Raw genomic sequence first — 18,064 nt, 5'->3', positions numbered from 1 at the left:
AGTTTTTATTGCTGAGCGTGACTTAGTATGGTAGGGAATATCCCTTCGGTGACTTTGGGTCAGGTGTCCCAGCTGTGCCCCCTCCCAACTCCTTTCCAGCTTGGTGGAAGCAGGCAGAGTGGGAAAAAGAGAAAGCCTTGATGCTGTGCAAGCACTGTTTAGCAACAGCCAAAACACTTATGTGTTAACAGTGTTTGAGACACAAATCCAAAACGGAACACCATACAAGGTGCTATGAGGAAAATTAACTCCATCCCAGCCAGAGCCAGTACAGGAACCTATAATTCATGTTTATTTGCAGCTAGGTCTAGAGGGATTAGGAGGAGAGACATATGTAAAAATTAAGTGAAAGAAATAATAAGCAATGAGTTGCCTAGCGATTCCTCATGCAGACAAAGGAATCTATAAGTGCAATAATTAAGGGAGCACGCTGTGTTATGAGTTGAGAGCAAACTTAGGAACAAATCATGTTAAAGCACACACATAAAAAAAGGAAGATCAAGTCTGGACCTTAGAGCTTTGTGATCCTTCTCTAGAGTATTACTTATCAATATTCTTTTGCCATCTTTCTCTGCAAGACTGTTCATTTACTTGTACATTTCTGCAGGGGCTATGGCTTGGCTTGCTGTGGGTTTGTACAACCTTTAGCAAAGACTCTGGTTCTGATCTCATCTTAACTATGATTTCAGTTGGTAATATCATTATTTGAATAAATGCCCATACACCAAAACCTATAAAAAACATATAGTTTTCCCAGCTGGCTGACTGGAGCTTCAGGTTTCATCTCCTGCACTACAGGCTGATTCATTCCTGACTAATAACTTGCTCATGACACTATTATGCATGTTAGGCCCATACTGATTTTTTTCTTTCCTATTGCTCCTCTCCTGGATCCTATTCATAACTCACCTGCTGTTTCCTGACATTTTTGCATTAGTAGAGGCTTCTGCTTTCAGACACAAGCTATGCACCCAGTCCTTAGCACTGGTTGTATTTACTTACCCGCAGAACCGCTGGATTAGGATTCCTGCACAGTTACCAGCAGGGGATGTTATTCACTCTTCTTTCTCTGACACAGACAGGGTTTAGTGGTATCTCTTGACTTTGATAAGAATTTCCTGTTTGTGAGGCTTTGTACAACAAAATCACAGAAAGAGGAGATGGAAATGACCTACTAGGTCACCTAATCCTTCTCTCTGGCAATGCAGGATAATTCCTTACAGAATACCTTCAAGTGCTTTATCCAGTTTAGTTTTAAATGTCTGAAGTAACTAGGCCTCCATCAATTCCCACGGAAGATTATTCTACAAGCTAATAGATCTCACAGTTAAGAAGAACTTCATTCCAGTCTGCCTAAATTTTCCCTTGCTTAATTTTATCTCATTATTCAGAGTTATATTCTCCTGTGACACCCAAATATAGTCTTTCTATCCTCAGGGCCCAATTCCCTACTCCCTCGTGTTATATTGTCACTTACATTTACATCTGGAAAGTAACTTTAAAATTGACAAAGTGAATGGCAAGTTGAGGTTGATATTTTTTCATACAGCCATGAAATTATAAACCTTGCAACAGGAAACACAGACCATGGCCACACATCACCTGCGTACAAGCCACTGGAGAGACTGGAACTTGCATGTTGGTATGTGCTCCAAGTTGGAGAAAGAACAGGAAAAAGTCACTCAAGTTATTTACAAACTAAGGATATTGTTCACAGAAAGGAATAATGTATTCTGTTTGACTCGTCAGAAAGAGGTGACTTCGTTATAGTGGATACTAAAAATTCTAGTTAGAGTAGCTGCCTTTAGTCTATTAGGAAAATTTTAATAAGAATGAATGTCTGGGAGCTGAAGGTAACTGAATCTAGACTGAAAATGAGGAACATGTTCTTAACACTAAGAATGATAAAATATCACAGCATAGGGTGGATATTGCTTTCCCTGATGTCTGCAGAAGATGATTGTTTACCTAATGGAAGATACACATCAGCTGAAAAGGTGCCTAGTTGAAATAAAGGAGTCTCTGACAACAAAATGTCAGACTAGATATCCTGGTGGTGTGTTCTAGCCTTCAGCATAATGGAGGTATATCCTCAGAGATACACATGATAAGCTAAAAGAGAATGCAGTGAAGAGTCAGTGTAGAAATGCTGTTGGAGATAACTGTCTCACACGTTCATTGGAAAAATGGAAATTCCTTTCCACATTATTTTTATAAGCCTTTGTAAGCTGAACAGATGACTGGTAGTCATCCTGTAAGTATTCATTCTCCCACGGAAAACAGGAAAACCTGTTTTTCCAGTTGGAAATCATCAAAAGACAGGTATGGCCATTTAGTAAAAATCAGACTGTAGCTCCCCAAACAGATTAAAAAAAGAAGAATAAAAATAAAGTCACGGTGAGGGACAAGGCAAAAGATCCAGCAGCGCAGAGGTGCAAACACAGCAGAAAAGCAATTCCCATGGTCTCCACGTGACTGGCTGTTAAGGGAGTCTGCTCCTGAAACAAGACAAAAGGCAGCTCAAATACGTCCTACACTGAAAGTTTCAAAGCACTCAGTGGACTTTGAATTCTATGCTCCATTCTCAGCAGTGATTGACAACATGATTTCAAAGACATTTAGGTGCTAAAGATGTAGCATGGCACCTGGTGGGATTTACAAGCACATCAAAGTAGGCCAGGCACTAACTCCCACTGATTTTCTGTGAAAACTGAACTCCTAAACACCTCTTCCACTTTTGAAAAAAGGACACAGGCTGCAAGGTCACTGTGGTGTTTCTGAAAATGTTGTCCCTTACTGCCTATTGAAAGAGCACTCAAATAAGGCGTCCAAATTAGGACTGCTACCCCCATGGACTCCCCACATACTCAATGGGAAGTTAAAAGCCCTTCCAGAAGGCGATTCAGCCTCAGGAGGATTTGGGTTGCCCGTTGGGGTTGTCTCTCTCTCCCCTGTGCAGCCTGTGCAGGAGCACACAGGTGACAACTAATTTAGACTCCTCGGGCTGTGGTTTCTGGATGCGGGGACTCAGGCTGCAAGAAGTTCCCACCTCCATCACCCTCATTTTTTATGCCAAGACCAAACCAAACACTTATGCCCTTCCAGGACATGGTTAGGGTTCAGTGTTTGAGAGCTAGAAATGAGGCAATATGTAAAGAGGTAAGGAGTTAGAAACAAGTTTTTCCTGCCTTTGCCCTGTCTCTTCCTCCCCTCACAGTAACAACTGGTTCAGTGTAAGACTGGATCTCCATTATGACTGGTGTGGCAACTCTGAGGTGGAAGAATGACCTCTTCTTTCATTTAGTATTAATCGACTTTAGAGGAAACTGTCTCCCTCGCCATGCATGCCCACCTGCATGTGTTGTGCAAAGCAAGCTCTAGAAGAGAAGAAGATGAATATTCGCTGCCTACGGTGCCTGCTCTGTACATGAAATGTTAGCAGCAGATTAACAAGCTTTAATCACCTTTCAGTGGCCCCTTTGCTAGCTATTGTGAGTTGACCACTTTTAAGGCTGTGCTGAGTATTGCTCAAGCCAGACCCATTTCTTTGTGTTTGTTCTTTCCCATCTCTGACTGCACAAGGCAAATGGTGGATGATGGTGGTAAGATCTGGTTGGTGGAAAATTATACATGTCAACCCTTCAACAAATACAGATAAAAGGAAGGAACCTTAGGCTTGTCCTACAACTCACTTTTTGATGATTTGGCAAGACAGTCTTTCTTGAGCAAAGCACAAGGGTCATTTTAGTGTCTGACAGGCAATCTTCCTTGACACTGTATTGTCAGTCTTGTAAAGAACTTTTTGGGGAAATATGATACTAGAAACAAAGGAGCTTGAAGGTGATAGATATTCAGTCTAAAGAGCACACAGGTAACCAAACAATCAGTTTGCCTTTCGGTTTTCAGAAATGTAGAATGAAGTACCTGTGCTCTGAAAGCAGCTGGGTGGCATAGCTTTAATTAAAGAATCTAATTTATTGCATCAGCCCTGTTTATGTTGGTCTGGGGATTAATGCAATGTTTGTTTTTCCAGTCACATCCAGAAATAACAGGATTAGAATATGCCTATGCCTCAAACAACACAAAGTTAATCTTTTTAATGAAGAAGAACAGTTCTACGCCCTCAAAATAAGATGTGCATCTGAGTCAGCAGGCCTGATATTTAGGATAATTGTTCTGTGTGAAACATCTATGCACAGACACATCAGTCAAGTTGCAATGACATACCTACCCAGTGCTGTCTATTTTCTGCTGTTACTCAAAGGACAAGTCGAAGGTTTGACCTACAGCTGAATAAAGTCAGTATGAATCTTCAGAGTTTGGGATCAGACTGATTTTCTTTATTATCTTTTACTTTACACATAAAAAGTAAATTTTCCATTGACCTTGAAATTAAGTTTTGAAAACTTTTACTAAGTCTTAATGAACACATATTTGATGAAGACTTTCACATCACTTATTTGAAAGTTTACTTCAGTCTCTTGGATGCCTTTCCCCTAGAAAGGTTCATAGACCAAAGGTATTCCTGACTTATAATAGGGCATCCTTTACACTTGACTCTTAGTTACAGTTGTTTAACATTTCAGTAAATGTTCCCAATGGCCATGCTTGCTCTCATGATCTGTTTTTCAAGAAGCAGAGCCAACTTTGTGGCTTTGCTATACGTAACTCTGAGAGACTAAGTCAATGAAGTATTATTGAATGATTAGGATAATAGAATGGGCAGATGTTCTTAAGCAAAAAAGCCATACATAGCTGTGGTTATAAGTGCATCAATTTTTAGCTTGATTGTAGTAGGTTCTGCATGAGGTTGTTTTCTCATAGATTTTACTTCACTTACGAGGGTGTAATTAGAATAGTGTGTCACCTATAAAGATGAACGGATGATCAAGACCTCCCTTTTCACATAGTCAGAATGCTGACTACATCTATTTTCAGAAGTATGAAAAATATCTTCATCTTAGTGATAATGTCTACAGATGCCATCTGTACATCCATGTATCCAAGAGAAATTAAAAAAAATGAAATATATTTTGAAGTACAGAAAGACATATCACAAGGATGCATAACATACACTTAACAAAGACTATTCTGACTGTAAAAAAAAAAAAAATCCTCTTATGAGCCATTCAAAAAGTACTGGTGCTGAGCTTTCTTAAGAAAAGTGTAGAGAGTATATCCCCCATCCTGTTTCAAGAAAAGTTTAAAAATACTGAGGAAAATTTTCAGCTGTTATAATATTTACACTAATTCAAATGACAGTGTATTCCAGGAAAAGATCTGATTCTTAAATTTTAGGAATTAATGTTATTACCTGCATTTGCTACACAAAAAGCACTACCTTTTCCCTAAACGACTGCAGCTTGTGTAATTAACTGTACTTACAGCTTCCTCTGTGTGGATGACTGTGATCTCACATTGTGCTCCAGAGGTTTTTTTTTTGAAATCACTCCTGATGAATGCAGAAGGCAATGAAACATGTTTCCACCTGCTCTGCAGTGGGAGAGACTGAATCCATTTCAGCAATTACAAAGCAGAAAGGAGAAATGACTAATTAGTGGAACCATGAATCACTGGTACAGTTGAAATTGGCCATTGCCAAAGTGCAGGCTGTTTCTTACTACAAGTGTAGCTGAATCACTTGTTTGCTCACATCCGTTTCTACTTGCTTTATTTTTCCCTCTACTGAGTGAACTTTTTAAATGATCTTGGGAAATCTGTTTGCTGTAACATTTAGTATTTCAGCAACGTGCATTGCCACACAACTTTCTGGAAAGCTCTGTGGGCTTTAGGCTACTACCTGCCTCTGGTGCTGCGCTGCTCAGGGCTCACAGGCACGCGGTAGTTGTGCAAAATATAGAGCTCCTTTGTAAATGGTGATGGATATAATGACGCGAGGAGACAGTTCAATGGGGAAACAACACACACAAGGGCTGGTGATCAAAAAGAACTTGGACATACCAAAGAAATAAAGAAATTATCCAAAAGCCTGCTATTGTGAGTGGGGAGGAAATAGAGATGATGCAGAGGAGGGCACCCTTCACAGAGAGCTTGAATATTTTTTCTGCTTCAATGGAAAATTATCTCAAAAAATTTTAGAGTATCATCACCAATTTTCTATTGTAATCAACAACAGAAGAACGTTAGTTGGTTAGCTAGTGTTTCATAGTCATAAATTCTTCAAACCCTTTATATCCCATATTGTTTATCAGTGCCTTTTTAAAATTGTTTCTTATAGTCCACTCTCATATTGCTTGAGGAAGCTTGATTTTACCTTCCAGAAGCTCCACTTTCTCCCATTTTCACCCAACAACAACAACACCATCTGCAGTTTCCCCTCACTTTGTGTCCTACAGGCTGGAGAGATTTAAAAGCAAAACCTGCAATCTGGGATTTAAGACTTATTGGCTTCTGCCAAGAAATTTCTCCATTATTTCCAAGTTACTCTCAAAGGAAGCTTGTTAGCTCTGGTTGGGGAGTTTATTGCTGTCACTAAATGGGGCAGGGAAGGTCTCTGAAGCAGCAGTGGTACAGTACCATGGTTTTCCTTGTGCACATCTTCACCGTTGCCGGTGCAGTGAGATGCCTTTCTGATGCTCACAAAGAAACAATATTTTGGAAAGACAAGAGGAGTTTTTGTCAGGAGTTGTCACCGAGCATATGGCAATATCATGCTCAGTGATGAAGACAGGGAAAAAAATCAAGTGCTGGTCCAAACACAGAATTTTCCATGTGGAAGAAATGTTGATATTTCTGAACAGTTCTTTTAATGCCAATGTCAAAATTTAGGGTTTTGGGAAAGTATGTTAAAAAATTAATGTTACATTACTATGATCACTTTTGATAGAGCCTTCCTAGGTTTTAAGCCCACTGAAAAAAAGAAACAGTATTGTTTTAATTCCCCATAATATGAAATTTTTAAAATCTTGGTTGTAAAAAAGAGACATTACAGTAGAAAGGCACTCATAAAATGTCCTTATATGTGGACATATGTTGTTTCAGAAGTGATGAAAATCAAAATAAAAAGTACTCCCAAAAGCCTTGAGATGTGGTAAGATGACAATTACATCAGTAATGTCATAGAATTAGTGTAAAATTACCAAAAATAGTATAAATTAAAAAGCAACTGAGTAAAAAATTCTTAAAGAAAGTTCGGAATTGAATGCTTCACAGAATGTTGGATTATTAGTTGAAATCAATACCATTTTGTGGAAATTAGTTTTAAGAACTCCAAGTAAATGAAAAAATAAATGTTAGATCACAGTATATTTCAATAGGAGGTTTGAAAATGCTTTTTTAATTACTATATGTTCAATAGCGGTTCATTTTTCATAATGCTCAACTGTCGGGGTTGTTTTCCTCTTTTACCACTGTAAATCACATTAACTGCAAATCTTGCTACTTAATAAATTGTTTTTAAATTCTAGTACATCTGCTAGCTTGAGAGCAGACTGTACGGAGACTGGTCTCTAGGCGACTTTAATTATGTTTTTCATTCACATGATGGAAATTCTCAGCCATCAGATGCCACTTGTTATAATTTTTATTTCCACTCTCATGAACTCTTGCTTAAGGCAGCAAAGGAAACATTAGCTGTCGTACTTGTAAGGTGCGTTGTCTTAAAAGCTCAGCTGTTGTATTGCATTTGCAAAGACAGAACCAAGCTCCCAAAGCAGGATCTCGATTTTGCTTTTGTCAGTAATAACAGCCAGAAACCTTTTCTCTTCTGGAGAACCCGTACAATTTTGACCGACAGACATTGGAAAATAGCATGTCAGTTTTTAACACAATTCTCTTTGATTCTTGAAGTTCCTGTTCATGTCTCTGCCCTCTTCACTTTTTTTCTCCTATTTCTAATTACAAAATTAATTGAAAACCTAAGTCAAAATAAATAGTAAGAGCCAAGCAATGACATGAGATTTGTGTAAGTCTTGTTAGAAACATTCTTCTGTGGTCACATTATGTGAGGCATCTTTATCATATAACTCATTTTCTGTGATTCTGTGTAGATCATTAGTCAGTCAGGGGCGTCTGATTAAGTCCATTCTAGTATGTGATCATCAGCTAAAAGATTGAGAAGGTAGATGGCCAGTGCTAGCTGATGTTTAGGATGAGAATTCCTCATTTAGTAACTGATTAACTTTGTAAATTTCTGTTTAGCTTTCAATTCAGTGAATCATCTTTCAGAGGCATCTAGTAATTCCCCAGGGTCTTTGTGCTCAGTCCAGATCAGCCTTTACAGAGGAATTCTTGCATCCTTCACATATTTAACCTTACCTATTGGGTTACACAATGTCTGATTATGATCTTAGCTACTGTTCAGCTTGGCCACTGGTTGCCAATGGATGCTGAAATTAGTTTCTGTTTGCAAATTTGATATTACCATCATGTTCTTTGGTAAGCTTCCAAAGAGATAGGTTGGTTTAGATCCAACATATAAAATAAGGTTTCCAGTAGTAAAAGTGGGTTTAGGTGGCTATTTTAAACAGTGCATCATTAGCAGAGCTATCAACACATTGTCTCTGAAATATCATTTTATCTGAATAACACATTTAAGTTAAGATATTTTTATAAGCTTATATATATTTGAATGAGAGATTTCTAGGAAGAAAAAGCACAGAGAAGCCTTTCAAGAGAGTACAATTTGAAAACCATTTATTTATTTCCCAGAACTTTTTATATATAAAAATTATAGGTTGTATGGAGCTACTGAAGGTCTGCTGTTCTCAAATGTACACTGTATTATAAATCCATTGCTAAAAAAAGATGTAAAAGTTTTGTGAACCCTAGATCTAGAATTCACTTCAGAGCAATGATTGAAATATTCCATTTTGGAAGTTTGTTTAAAGTCAACCAACCACATTCTGTACTAGAGCGCTGGAGCATCCTTGTCTAATGGCTTATTACCAACCTCCTAGGGACTCACTGGCATGAAAGATGCTATATAAGCTTAGAGGAATTTTTTTTTTCTTGCCCCATGTGTAGTTTAGATGTCATTTGCAGTTACTGTGTACTGCTAGTTTACTTCAAAAGAATGCTGATTGAGGCCTGAGGAAAAGATCGAGCTATGTGCTATAAAGAGGCAAAAGAATAAAGTACTGCTTTGCTGTTCTACTGAGATACATCTGTGCTGGCTGCCAAATTCTCATTTCTAGCTTGAATTCAAAATTGATCCTTTTAGCCTGTACAGATAAGAACAAAGTCAGATCATGTTTGTTTAAATATGTGGTATTTTTAAATAAAATAATTTTTTAAAGTTTTATTGCACTTTAATCTTTTTCAAGAGTGGGTAAAAGAAAAATATGTTCATTCGCCTCGGAAGAGGATAGCTCATAAAACCATGCTTGCTTTTTGAGAATACAGACCAGAATACAACTGTCTTCAAATGTCTCCTGAGAATAAGTGTAAAAAGAAAAGGCTGCTTCATAGATCTTCATGGCTGACAAATGAATTTTTAGCTATGGTGCGTAGTCTGTTAAAGCCTGTTGTAGGTGTTTTCAAAAAAGCCCATGGTTAGGGTGGTCAGAGGTATCAAAAAACTTCAGATTGCTCAGTATTTGAGTGGTTTACATAAGCCCTTTAGAAGAGCTGAGTATCAAATGTGTCCTCAATAACTTCTGAAAAATTGACTGCTTCATATTGGGAAACAAATTACGAAAAGCACCAGATTTTGAAGTTTTATCTCCTATAGTAAGGCTACTAAAGGGTTTTTTTTTTTTTAATCGCTTTACGTTGTTGTAGAAGTGTGACTCTTCTTGAAAATAAAATGTATTCCCTCTTGCTGGATATTGAATATTTCTGTCACTAATACCAAGGACAGTCACAGTACTTTTGACTGTAGTACTGGTCAAGGCTGCTGGAGTGCCCAGACTGATGTCCATGTGTTACATGGGTCCTAACGAAGTTACATGTCTTCCAAAAAGTGTGGGCACCATTCTCACGTCGTAGAGCTGCCATCCCTGTTGCCAGACTTCAGATGTAAAGTTTTAAAGAGAAAATAGCCTAAAGCTCTAGAGATTAGGTCTAGTGTCTTTCCTAGGCTGATTGGCAAAGATGTGTTTAGGATAATGTTCATATGTCACCTAACACTCGTGTTTGAAAAACAGTTAATTTCTTCTGGAAATTCTTCTTCTTAACTAACCTGAAAAAACAGACCCACCAACAGGTCAGAGAGTTTGTTGTTGTTCTTTTTAAGAAAAAGACATAATTACTATAAAAATCTGTATAGCAGGTAATTACATTTAGAGACATCAGAAGTCCTGATCAGTTTTCTCTCCTTCTGTGGGATCTACCTGTTGTTCAGTTCTTTGCAGTTAGGTCATTTATTTCACTCAAGTGTGAGTCACCTAGATGGAAATGTTATATACCTTCAAAGGAACCTGCATGGTTCAAAGTCTACAAAACCTCTTCTGGAAAATTTTCTGTAAATCATTCCAGCCTAGTTGCATAAGTAGGGCGTTAGAAATCAAACTTTAGGCACCTTGGCTTGAAAAGAATAGCCTAAGAGTAAAAATAGTTACATTTTCACATCAACATGTGCTATTGGAATCAGCTATTGGTAATTTTTCTGCTCTTAAAAACCAAACCAAACCAAATCAAACCAAAACAAACCAAAACAAACCAGAAATACAACAACAACAACAACAACAAAATTATAAGATTTTTCTTTCTGGAAAAATTGTCCAGCTATTTACTCAGAATTTATATATGCTATGTATTTCGGATGGTAGAAAAACACATTGGTTCTTTTAACATAAATTATAGTTCTAAAATATATTAAAGTATCTCGTCATGATAAATGACAACTTACGAAAAAAAGAAATAAAGAACTTGAGAGTTTTATTTAGATCCAGTCTGTTATTGCAAATGATGCTACCAATTTATTTATTTTTTTATAACCTCCAGCAATAGAAGATTATTGTGATAAATGATTCATACTGCTGCAATATACACCTTTTAAAATTTCCATATCTGGCAACTAATAGGCACTTCTTGAAGGCTTTAATAGGCTCCTTAGCCAGATAACGTGACTGAAAGCTGCCTCATGATTAATTTCATCTAAACGTGGTAATTATCATACTTTGAAGTAATGCCTGCAAAACATGCTTTCACAGAGAGTTAGTGGAAGCAGAGGATTAACCTAGAAACATTTCAGTTCAGAGCAACATATCACCCAAATAAAAATATATTTTCCTCTGAATTTTTTAAGACTTTTTATTACACTACTTGGCAGTCATTTGCATTACCTTATCTCATATCAACTTCTTCACAGCAATTCAGAGAGCAACAGAAACTGAAACGACTTTGTATTATTATCAGTAATGAGATAGTCCTGGTTTTGCAAGCTGCTTATTTTGGCAGCTTCTGCCCTGAAGTATTTCTTGTATTAGTCTTTAAGAGCACAATTAGTTTATCATTCGTGTATGTTGTGGACATAAGCAATATCCTGCCTATATTCCACTCACACTATAGATTATTAGAGAGGATGTTCATTTCCTCATGGGCAACCAGAAGAGTGACTTCTTCCACTACTCTACACATCTGTCTTGCAGGACTTCCATGAACCATTTTATAGTTGTACAGGTGAGACTACTGAAAAAGGCACATAAGGTCCCAAGTATGGTTGTAAAATAAAAGCTCTGAGGTAGAATAGCACCAAGGAGAGAGAAGCTACCACTGAGTATTTATGCCCACTTACATCTGTTTACTAAGGATTCCAAATCTTCTCTCAGCCATGAGAAAAAGTCCTACAAAAAAGTGGCACAAAAATGACACCTTAACTGAAGATGAGACTGGACAGCTAAGTCTTTCTGGTAGACTGCCTGTTCATGCTGTATTTTGATATAGACAAGTCATTTTTACTTTATTTAAGTCAACCAGGGACAGATTTTGTCTACTCTTACATGGTCCATACATAGGACTGACTGAGTTCCTTCAGGTTCATGAGCTATTCCATATTGACTCGGTTTTGGCAAGAGTCGTATATGTTCTTTTTTTCACAAACATGAAAGAAATGTATTAGCTTGAACTTTAACTGAACATTAGGAAAAGTTTGGAGAAGCAGGGATCTTTTCTCCAGGCTGGACTGGAGGGATGGCTCGGATTGTCTCTCTTCTCTTTAGCTGTAAACCTTCCATTTGTTCTGGCATGTGGGAAATGTGTGGGAGCTGCGGTTTTGGCTACACATTACATGGAGCCTTGCAAACTAGGCCTCCATTGCATGGCTGACAACAATTGTAGGAAGTCAAATGCCTTTCATTACATGTCCCTATACTTCAGCTCCTATTGCATCTTCCCTTGCATTTCTGCAACCTGACAATGTGTACATGTGAGCAACCATGGCTCAGCTAGTACATGTAAACCATGGTAACTCCATCACATGGTGAATCTCACAGATTACTATATTGAAATTAAACAAAAGCGTTCGCATTCACATAGATTTTGCTGCATTCACACTGAAGCTTAAATTAGTGCAACTGTACCGTGAAACAAACAGAAGTGAACTGAGCCACTGAATCATTCAAATGCACATTGCAGCAAATAAGCTGCTTCAACTCTGAAGCACACACTGCATTTTTTCTGCCTATATCCTTCCAGGTTTTTATGCATGTGTTTTTTATCTTACAGATAAAAAAGAAGCTGCTACGTCCAAAGAACCCAAAAGTAAGAAACTACTGTGCCATAGGTTATGAACTCATATAAATATGTCATGTAGTTGCAAACAGTACATTTCAATAATCCAAAGTAATAGTTATTGAACTGTTGAAAATACAAAGAAGAAAGTAGCTACACGGTTTATAATTGAACAGTGACATGTTTAGATTTCAGCTGCCTCTTACTTTCTAAATCCATTTTATCCTACTTCTAATTCCACACTCCTCTTTGCGACTGACAGTTTTGCCTTCCCTTCTTTTCTATCACTGTCTTCAAAAACAAAGGTTTCCTGAGGAAGGAAATGTCAAGTGAAGTCTCAGTTGAATGTGCTCTCAGTGGCAGCAATTTTGGTAAATGTGCTGAGAAGACTGAGAGTCCAACATGCTGAGAACCACCAAATTTATCTTCACAAATGCAAAAGAAAGGCCTTGCCTACCTAGTTACTTCACATTCTGACAGAGAAACTTCTGAGGCAGAAGAGAGGTAGGGGCTGAGCTCTGCTACATAAATACTCAAAAAATGTTCTGAGAACATTGTTAACAAGGGAACTCTTATGCCTTCCTTTTCTACAAATTTACAAGCACCAGTGCCTCAACACAGTGAGGATAGTAAGGCAGTTTCACTGGTAAGATTTCATCTGCTCAGATCTGTTCTGAAAGTACAGTATACAAGAAAAATTAGGAAAAATAGAAGGCTTCAAAATCTCATGCAAATTCATGATTAAAGAATGCTCTGACTCCCATCTCCATATATGATATTTCCCGCTCTGTATAGCAGAATAATCCCCCACCACCCTCAGTTTTTTAGGAATTTATTGAAAGATTTCTTATGACAATCAAAAAAAGCTTGCACATTGGTTTTCTACTCAAATTTTTCAGAAAAATTGAACAGAAGATTCAATGGGCTTACTCTACAGGTAATGACCTGTTAGTGAAATAACTGCCTGTTTGCAAGCAGGTCTTAAAGGATCTATTGATTTGGACACGATTCCTCTCATGGGAGAACTCCCCAGCAGCTGTTACAGCAAAACTTCCCACTTCCATCACGACTGAAATATGTAGGGTGAAATTTTCATCTCTAACTTGTTCATATAGAGATGCAGAGTCATTAACACTGAAATAATTTGTGAATTACAAACTAAAAAGTATATGCTTAGAAAATAAAGTTTAAAACATTTAGCACTTTTGTGTCAATGATATTGAAAAGTCAAATAAAAAATAAATAAATTATAGAAGATTTTGGTCAAAGATACTGAATTTTAAATTTTTCCTCAGTTAAAATTATTTTAGTTGCTCAGAAATGAAATGTTTCAAATTCAAATAAAAATCTTGGTAGAACAAAAAGAATCCTAGCTTAATTTGTTTTCACAGATGTTATGAACAGGATGTCAAAAAAGTCTCTCTGGCCAGCAAGCTCTAGCTGAGAGCTCAGAAGGGAATAAATGCAAGTGTCTTGCAGTTTTGTATTAAGTCCATCTTGTCACTTGTAAAATATGTGTATTGGATCTCCTTCTTCTTCTGCAAGAATAGGCACCCAGGAAAGTAATATTAAGTAAATTCTTCCTCGAGGTGTTCGACATATTTCCCTGAAGGAGGGGTAAGCACCCCAAGTAATTGCAATGCTGTAATAATAACTAGGTTAGGATATAATTATCTGCTGCAGGCTTTTAAATGGATGAAAACAAAACAATCCCACATATGCAAACTGTGTTTTGTTTTCGTTCTGTTTCACAAGGCAATCTGATACATCTTTTATGAACTTCTCAAAAGACTGGCTGGAAAAACTCAAAATTACATTCCTGATTTAGCTTTTTTTTTTTTTTTGTGATAACATAGTGACAGATGTGAAGGACTAACTAACATTTTTTGGCATTATGTAATTCAGGTTGTGATTAAAATGATTAATTATCTCTTCTAATAATACCGAAACGTGAATTTCAAGTTAGAGGATCTTCTAGTTGATATAAAAAAAACCCTAATTTTGAAAGTCAGTGGAGTTTAGCTTATGGATATTTGTCAAATTATTGTGGTTTAAGTACAGTCTGTTTTAGTAGTTCCTGAGGACAAAAACAATCAACTAAACACCAGTAAAGAGTAAATAAATTAGTAGACTAGTTAGGTTCTTCTAGCCAGGGCTGAGTCTGCTTGGGGATGCATATACCCTTCATCATTTGGACCTTCATTCTGCAAGGAAATGTCCTACCCCAGCAAAGAGAGGATGATGCAAAAGTTTCATGAAAACACCAAGAACAGAACAACTACAGTTATGTGGCCTGAGAGGTTCTGTTTCTCTGCTAGGAGAGCCCAGCAGTTGCTCTTCTAAGTGCAGGATCAAACATGAAGTTGTTCTCCTAATGCTTCTCCATTCATCAGGATGGAGAGAGATTCCTGGTTGTAGGCCTGTCTGTGAATGTACTTTGCAGAAGTAGCCTGATTTCACCTTTTCTCATCAGGGAGAGAATCCAATTAGGGGAAAGGAATGCCACTCTGAATATCTGTGGGATCCTAAGAAGCACCACTGCTGAATTCACAGCAGTGAACCCTCGCCAGCTGCCGTAGGCTCATTCGAGACCTTTTGCTCTCAGAGCGGCAAGATAAATGTGGAAGCTCCCCATCCACAGCTGCTGCCTAAGCAGCGAGGCCATGCCCGAACCCCTAGATACCTGCTTTGCTCTGCTTTGCCAATAGATATCAAATTACTAGAAAGAAAATGTTAAAAGAAGTGATTCAGTACCTAATGGCAAGAGTTTACTAGCCCTTCGGATGGCTATTTTATTGATGTCTTTGAGTATATTGAAGGCAAATCAGCTTTTTGTCTTTCGGTAATCTCTTTGTCTAACACTTTGGTGAAAAAATTGCTATAGACTATATATCTTCAGAAGCCTTTTCTCAGATTTCTGCTTTTTGAAGATACAAAGCTTTGTAGGAATTGGTTTAACTTGTTCTCTTTTTTTTTTCCTTTTTTTTTTTTTTTAAGGGCCAGCAAAAGCTCCTGCAGCCAAACCAGCCACCAAAAAAGCAACAGCACCAGGTAAAAGAATAAAATATTCACATTCAGCGTACTTCTTGTATTCTTGAACCAGTTTATTGCATCATAGCACCATCTGCTGGATTATACAAAAGCCACCGTTATGGGTTTTTTTGTCTATTTGCTCTCAATTATTGTGGTAATTTGTATGTGAAATCTTTGCTAAGAACAAAACATCTTGCATTGATCACTAACATTATAGTTGGTTCTTGTCCTCCCATGGCAGCTATGAGGTTCCATATTGGGTCATTCTGCAAGGCCTGAGATCAAAAAATGAATCTGGATGTACACACTGTTTTAAAAAGCAATGTTTACAGAAACGAGTTTTCATGTGCAGCTATATTGAAGCCCTTTGAAAACAGTATCTGATTTTTCAAAATGCTGATCTCACAGTAGGTTTTACAAAAACAGAACTCTTAGGTCATCATAAATATACACTGAAAATACAAGCAAACTTTTTTAAACAAAATACACAAAATCATACCTGAATTTAGATCGAACTGTAAAAATCTACTACTTTTGGTTGATTTCTGCTCTCTTCTGCTTCACAGACATCTTCAAAAATGCCATGTCACATTTCTGCTTAATTTAAGAAAAGTCAATATAATGAATCATATTCTAAGTATTCAGGATATTTGTAGTTTTACTTTATGTTATATTAGCTCACAAAAAAAAAAAAAAAGGGAGGTGGGGAGGGGAATTCCCATGTGAAAATGTGATCAATATAGAACTATAATAATATTCTACTCTAAAGCAGGGCAGTCAATGCTGCACCAGGCTCTGTGCTTCTGAGCTGGAGTGGCCAGCCTTATTCCCTTTGCTGCTTCTTGCCTCCAGCTGATCCCTCTTTATGTGGCTACGTGGATCTATGTGGATATGGGATTTTTCTTTTTTTTTTTTAAGATTGTTTTTGGCTGTCATTCTCTAATTCAGACCTTTTTGGTGGTCTATCTCAGAGATATCCTCCATCAGGTAAGGGAATAATAACTTGCGTCAGTAAGGGAGACTGGGAATTGGTCAAGGATCAGTGCAAGCCAGGAATATCTTCAGTTACCTGTACTACAAAAGGGCTTGCAGCTGGGAATTGCAGTTGATAAAGGCTACCATAGGGCACACTCTGTATGGTGTTCTGTGTGAAGCTGGCCTGAGAAGCACCATTTCCCCACCAATGCTCCTAGTCTCTGCCTGCTGTTTGTTTGACACCGTGTTCAGTTGTGCTCACGTAACTGGGAGAACAGTGAAAACCACAGCATTGCCATGGCTTAGAGCTAAAAGCTGTCCTAGAAATATGCATGTGAGGCAAGGTGTTCGGTCTGGATCATTTCACTAAGTCTGGCTCCACGAGCATTCGTATCCATGTAACTGAAAATTCCTTAAAGCAGCTTTGTTGCCAAAGTGTGTTGTATAGCTAGACCCTTAGATATCTCAACAGTACACTGCAGAAATCGTTGTGTTAGAACCATATGCTTATAATTAATTCATTCCACCTGCTTGCATCCAATATTTGTGTTCATTTTTGAAAAATATTCCAATGAGTCTGCTTGTTGGCAAGAATGGTGATGACAGTAATATGCTTAAGATAAAGAAAAAGGGAAAAACTAGCATGGCCTCTTATGGAAAAATAAAATGAGTTTGTCAGTTCTGACACATTTATAAATATCTAGTTTGCCTTAAAAGTGATAAAGAACAGTAGTGTTTGACTTCTCCATTTTTGTTTCTCCTCCCCAAATGGGGAATAACTCAGAATAACTCGCCATAGAAAAATATTAAATATGTGTGTTTGGCAACATCACAACTAGAGTGCTGCCTATTAGTACAGTAAATGAAATAAATTATCCAATTTCATATTTCATTTTCTTCCACATATCATATTACACCACAACCTGTACCCCAGAATGCCTAAAGCTGAAAGTTTAGTTCTATTAACAGACTGAGCAGACTGAAAGCACAGCTGGTCATCTTCCAGTGCTTCTACATCACATATGTTCCTGGTCTTAATGTCACTGGTGAAGAAAACCCTGTACTATTTTTATGTCCCTATATTTATATGGAGAAAGCAAAGCAAGTGAATGTGGAATTTAGAAGTCTATGAGAGCTTCTGGGCTGCTCTAAGAAACCAACCTCAATGAGTCTCTGATACTTGATTTTCAAAGTGGATATTTTCAAATATGGTGTTTTATCTAACTGGAATTACCTGTCTGACAATCATCTGAAACTGGGCTGGAGAGAGTAGTGTTTAGCTTTAAAGAAGAATAGTTTCGTCGACATGTGCAAGTGATGCTCTTCTGAAGGGAAAAAACAGAGCTGAAGATATTTCATTACACTAGTCATCTTCAGTTACACTGCCTTATGACGTCCCCACCTCAAACCCTGCTGTCATTTC

General features: G+C 37.5%; 1 protein-coding gene across 20 annotated transcripts in view; it reads left to right on the top strand.

Annotated features, from left to right (window-relative positions):
• Positions 1-18,064, top strand: part of TRDN (triadin) — a 233,463-nt gene that overhangs the window by 120,945 nt on the left and 94,454 nt on the right. For 19 of the 20 annotated variants that reach the window (XR_010606058.1, XR_010606057.1, XR_010606059.1 and 16 more), the window contains 2 exons: positions 12,628-12,663; positions 15,631-15,684. Coding sequence is in view for 17 of the 20 variants with exons in the window: in XM_065633048.1 (XP_065489120.1) it covers positions 12,628-12,663; positions 15,631-15,684 (90 nt within the window). In the remaining 3 variants the exon portion in view is untranslated. The remainder of the gene's footprint in view (positions 1-12,627; positions 12,664-15,630; positions 15,685-18,064) is intronic. The other variant, XM_065633052.1, reaches the window with a different exon arrangement.

Source organism: Caloenas nicobarica, chromosome 3 (assembly GCF_036013445.1).
Source record: "Caloenas nicobarica isolate bCalNic1 chromosome 3, bCalNic1.hap1, whole genome shotgun sequence".
NCBI classification, from domain to species: domain Eukaryota; kingdom Metazoa; phylum Chordata; class Aves; order Columbiformes; family Columbidae; genus Caloenas; species Caloenas nicobarica.
This window is presented reverse-complemented; position numbering and strand designations above follow the sequence as displayed.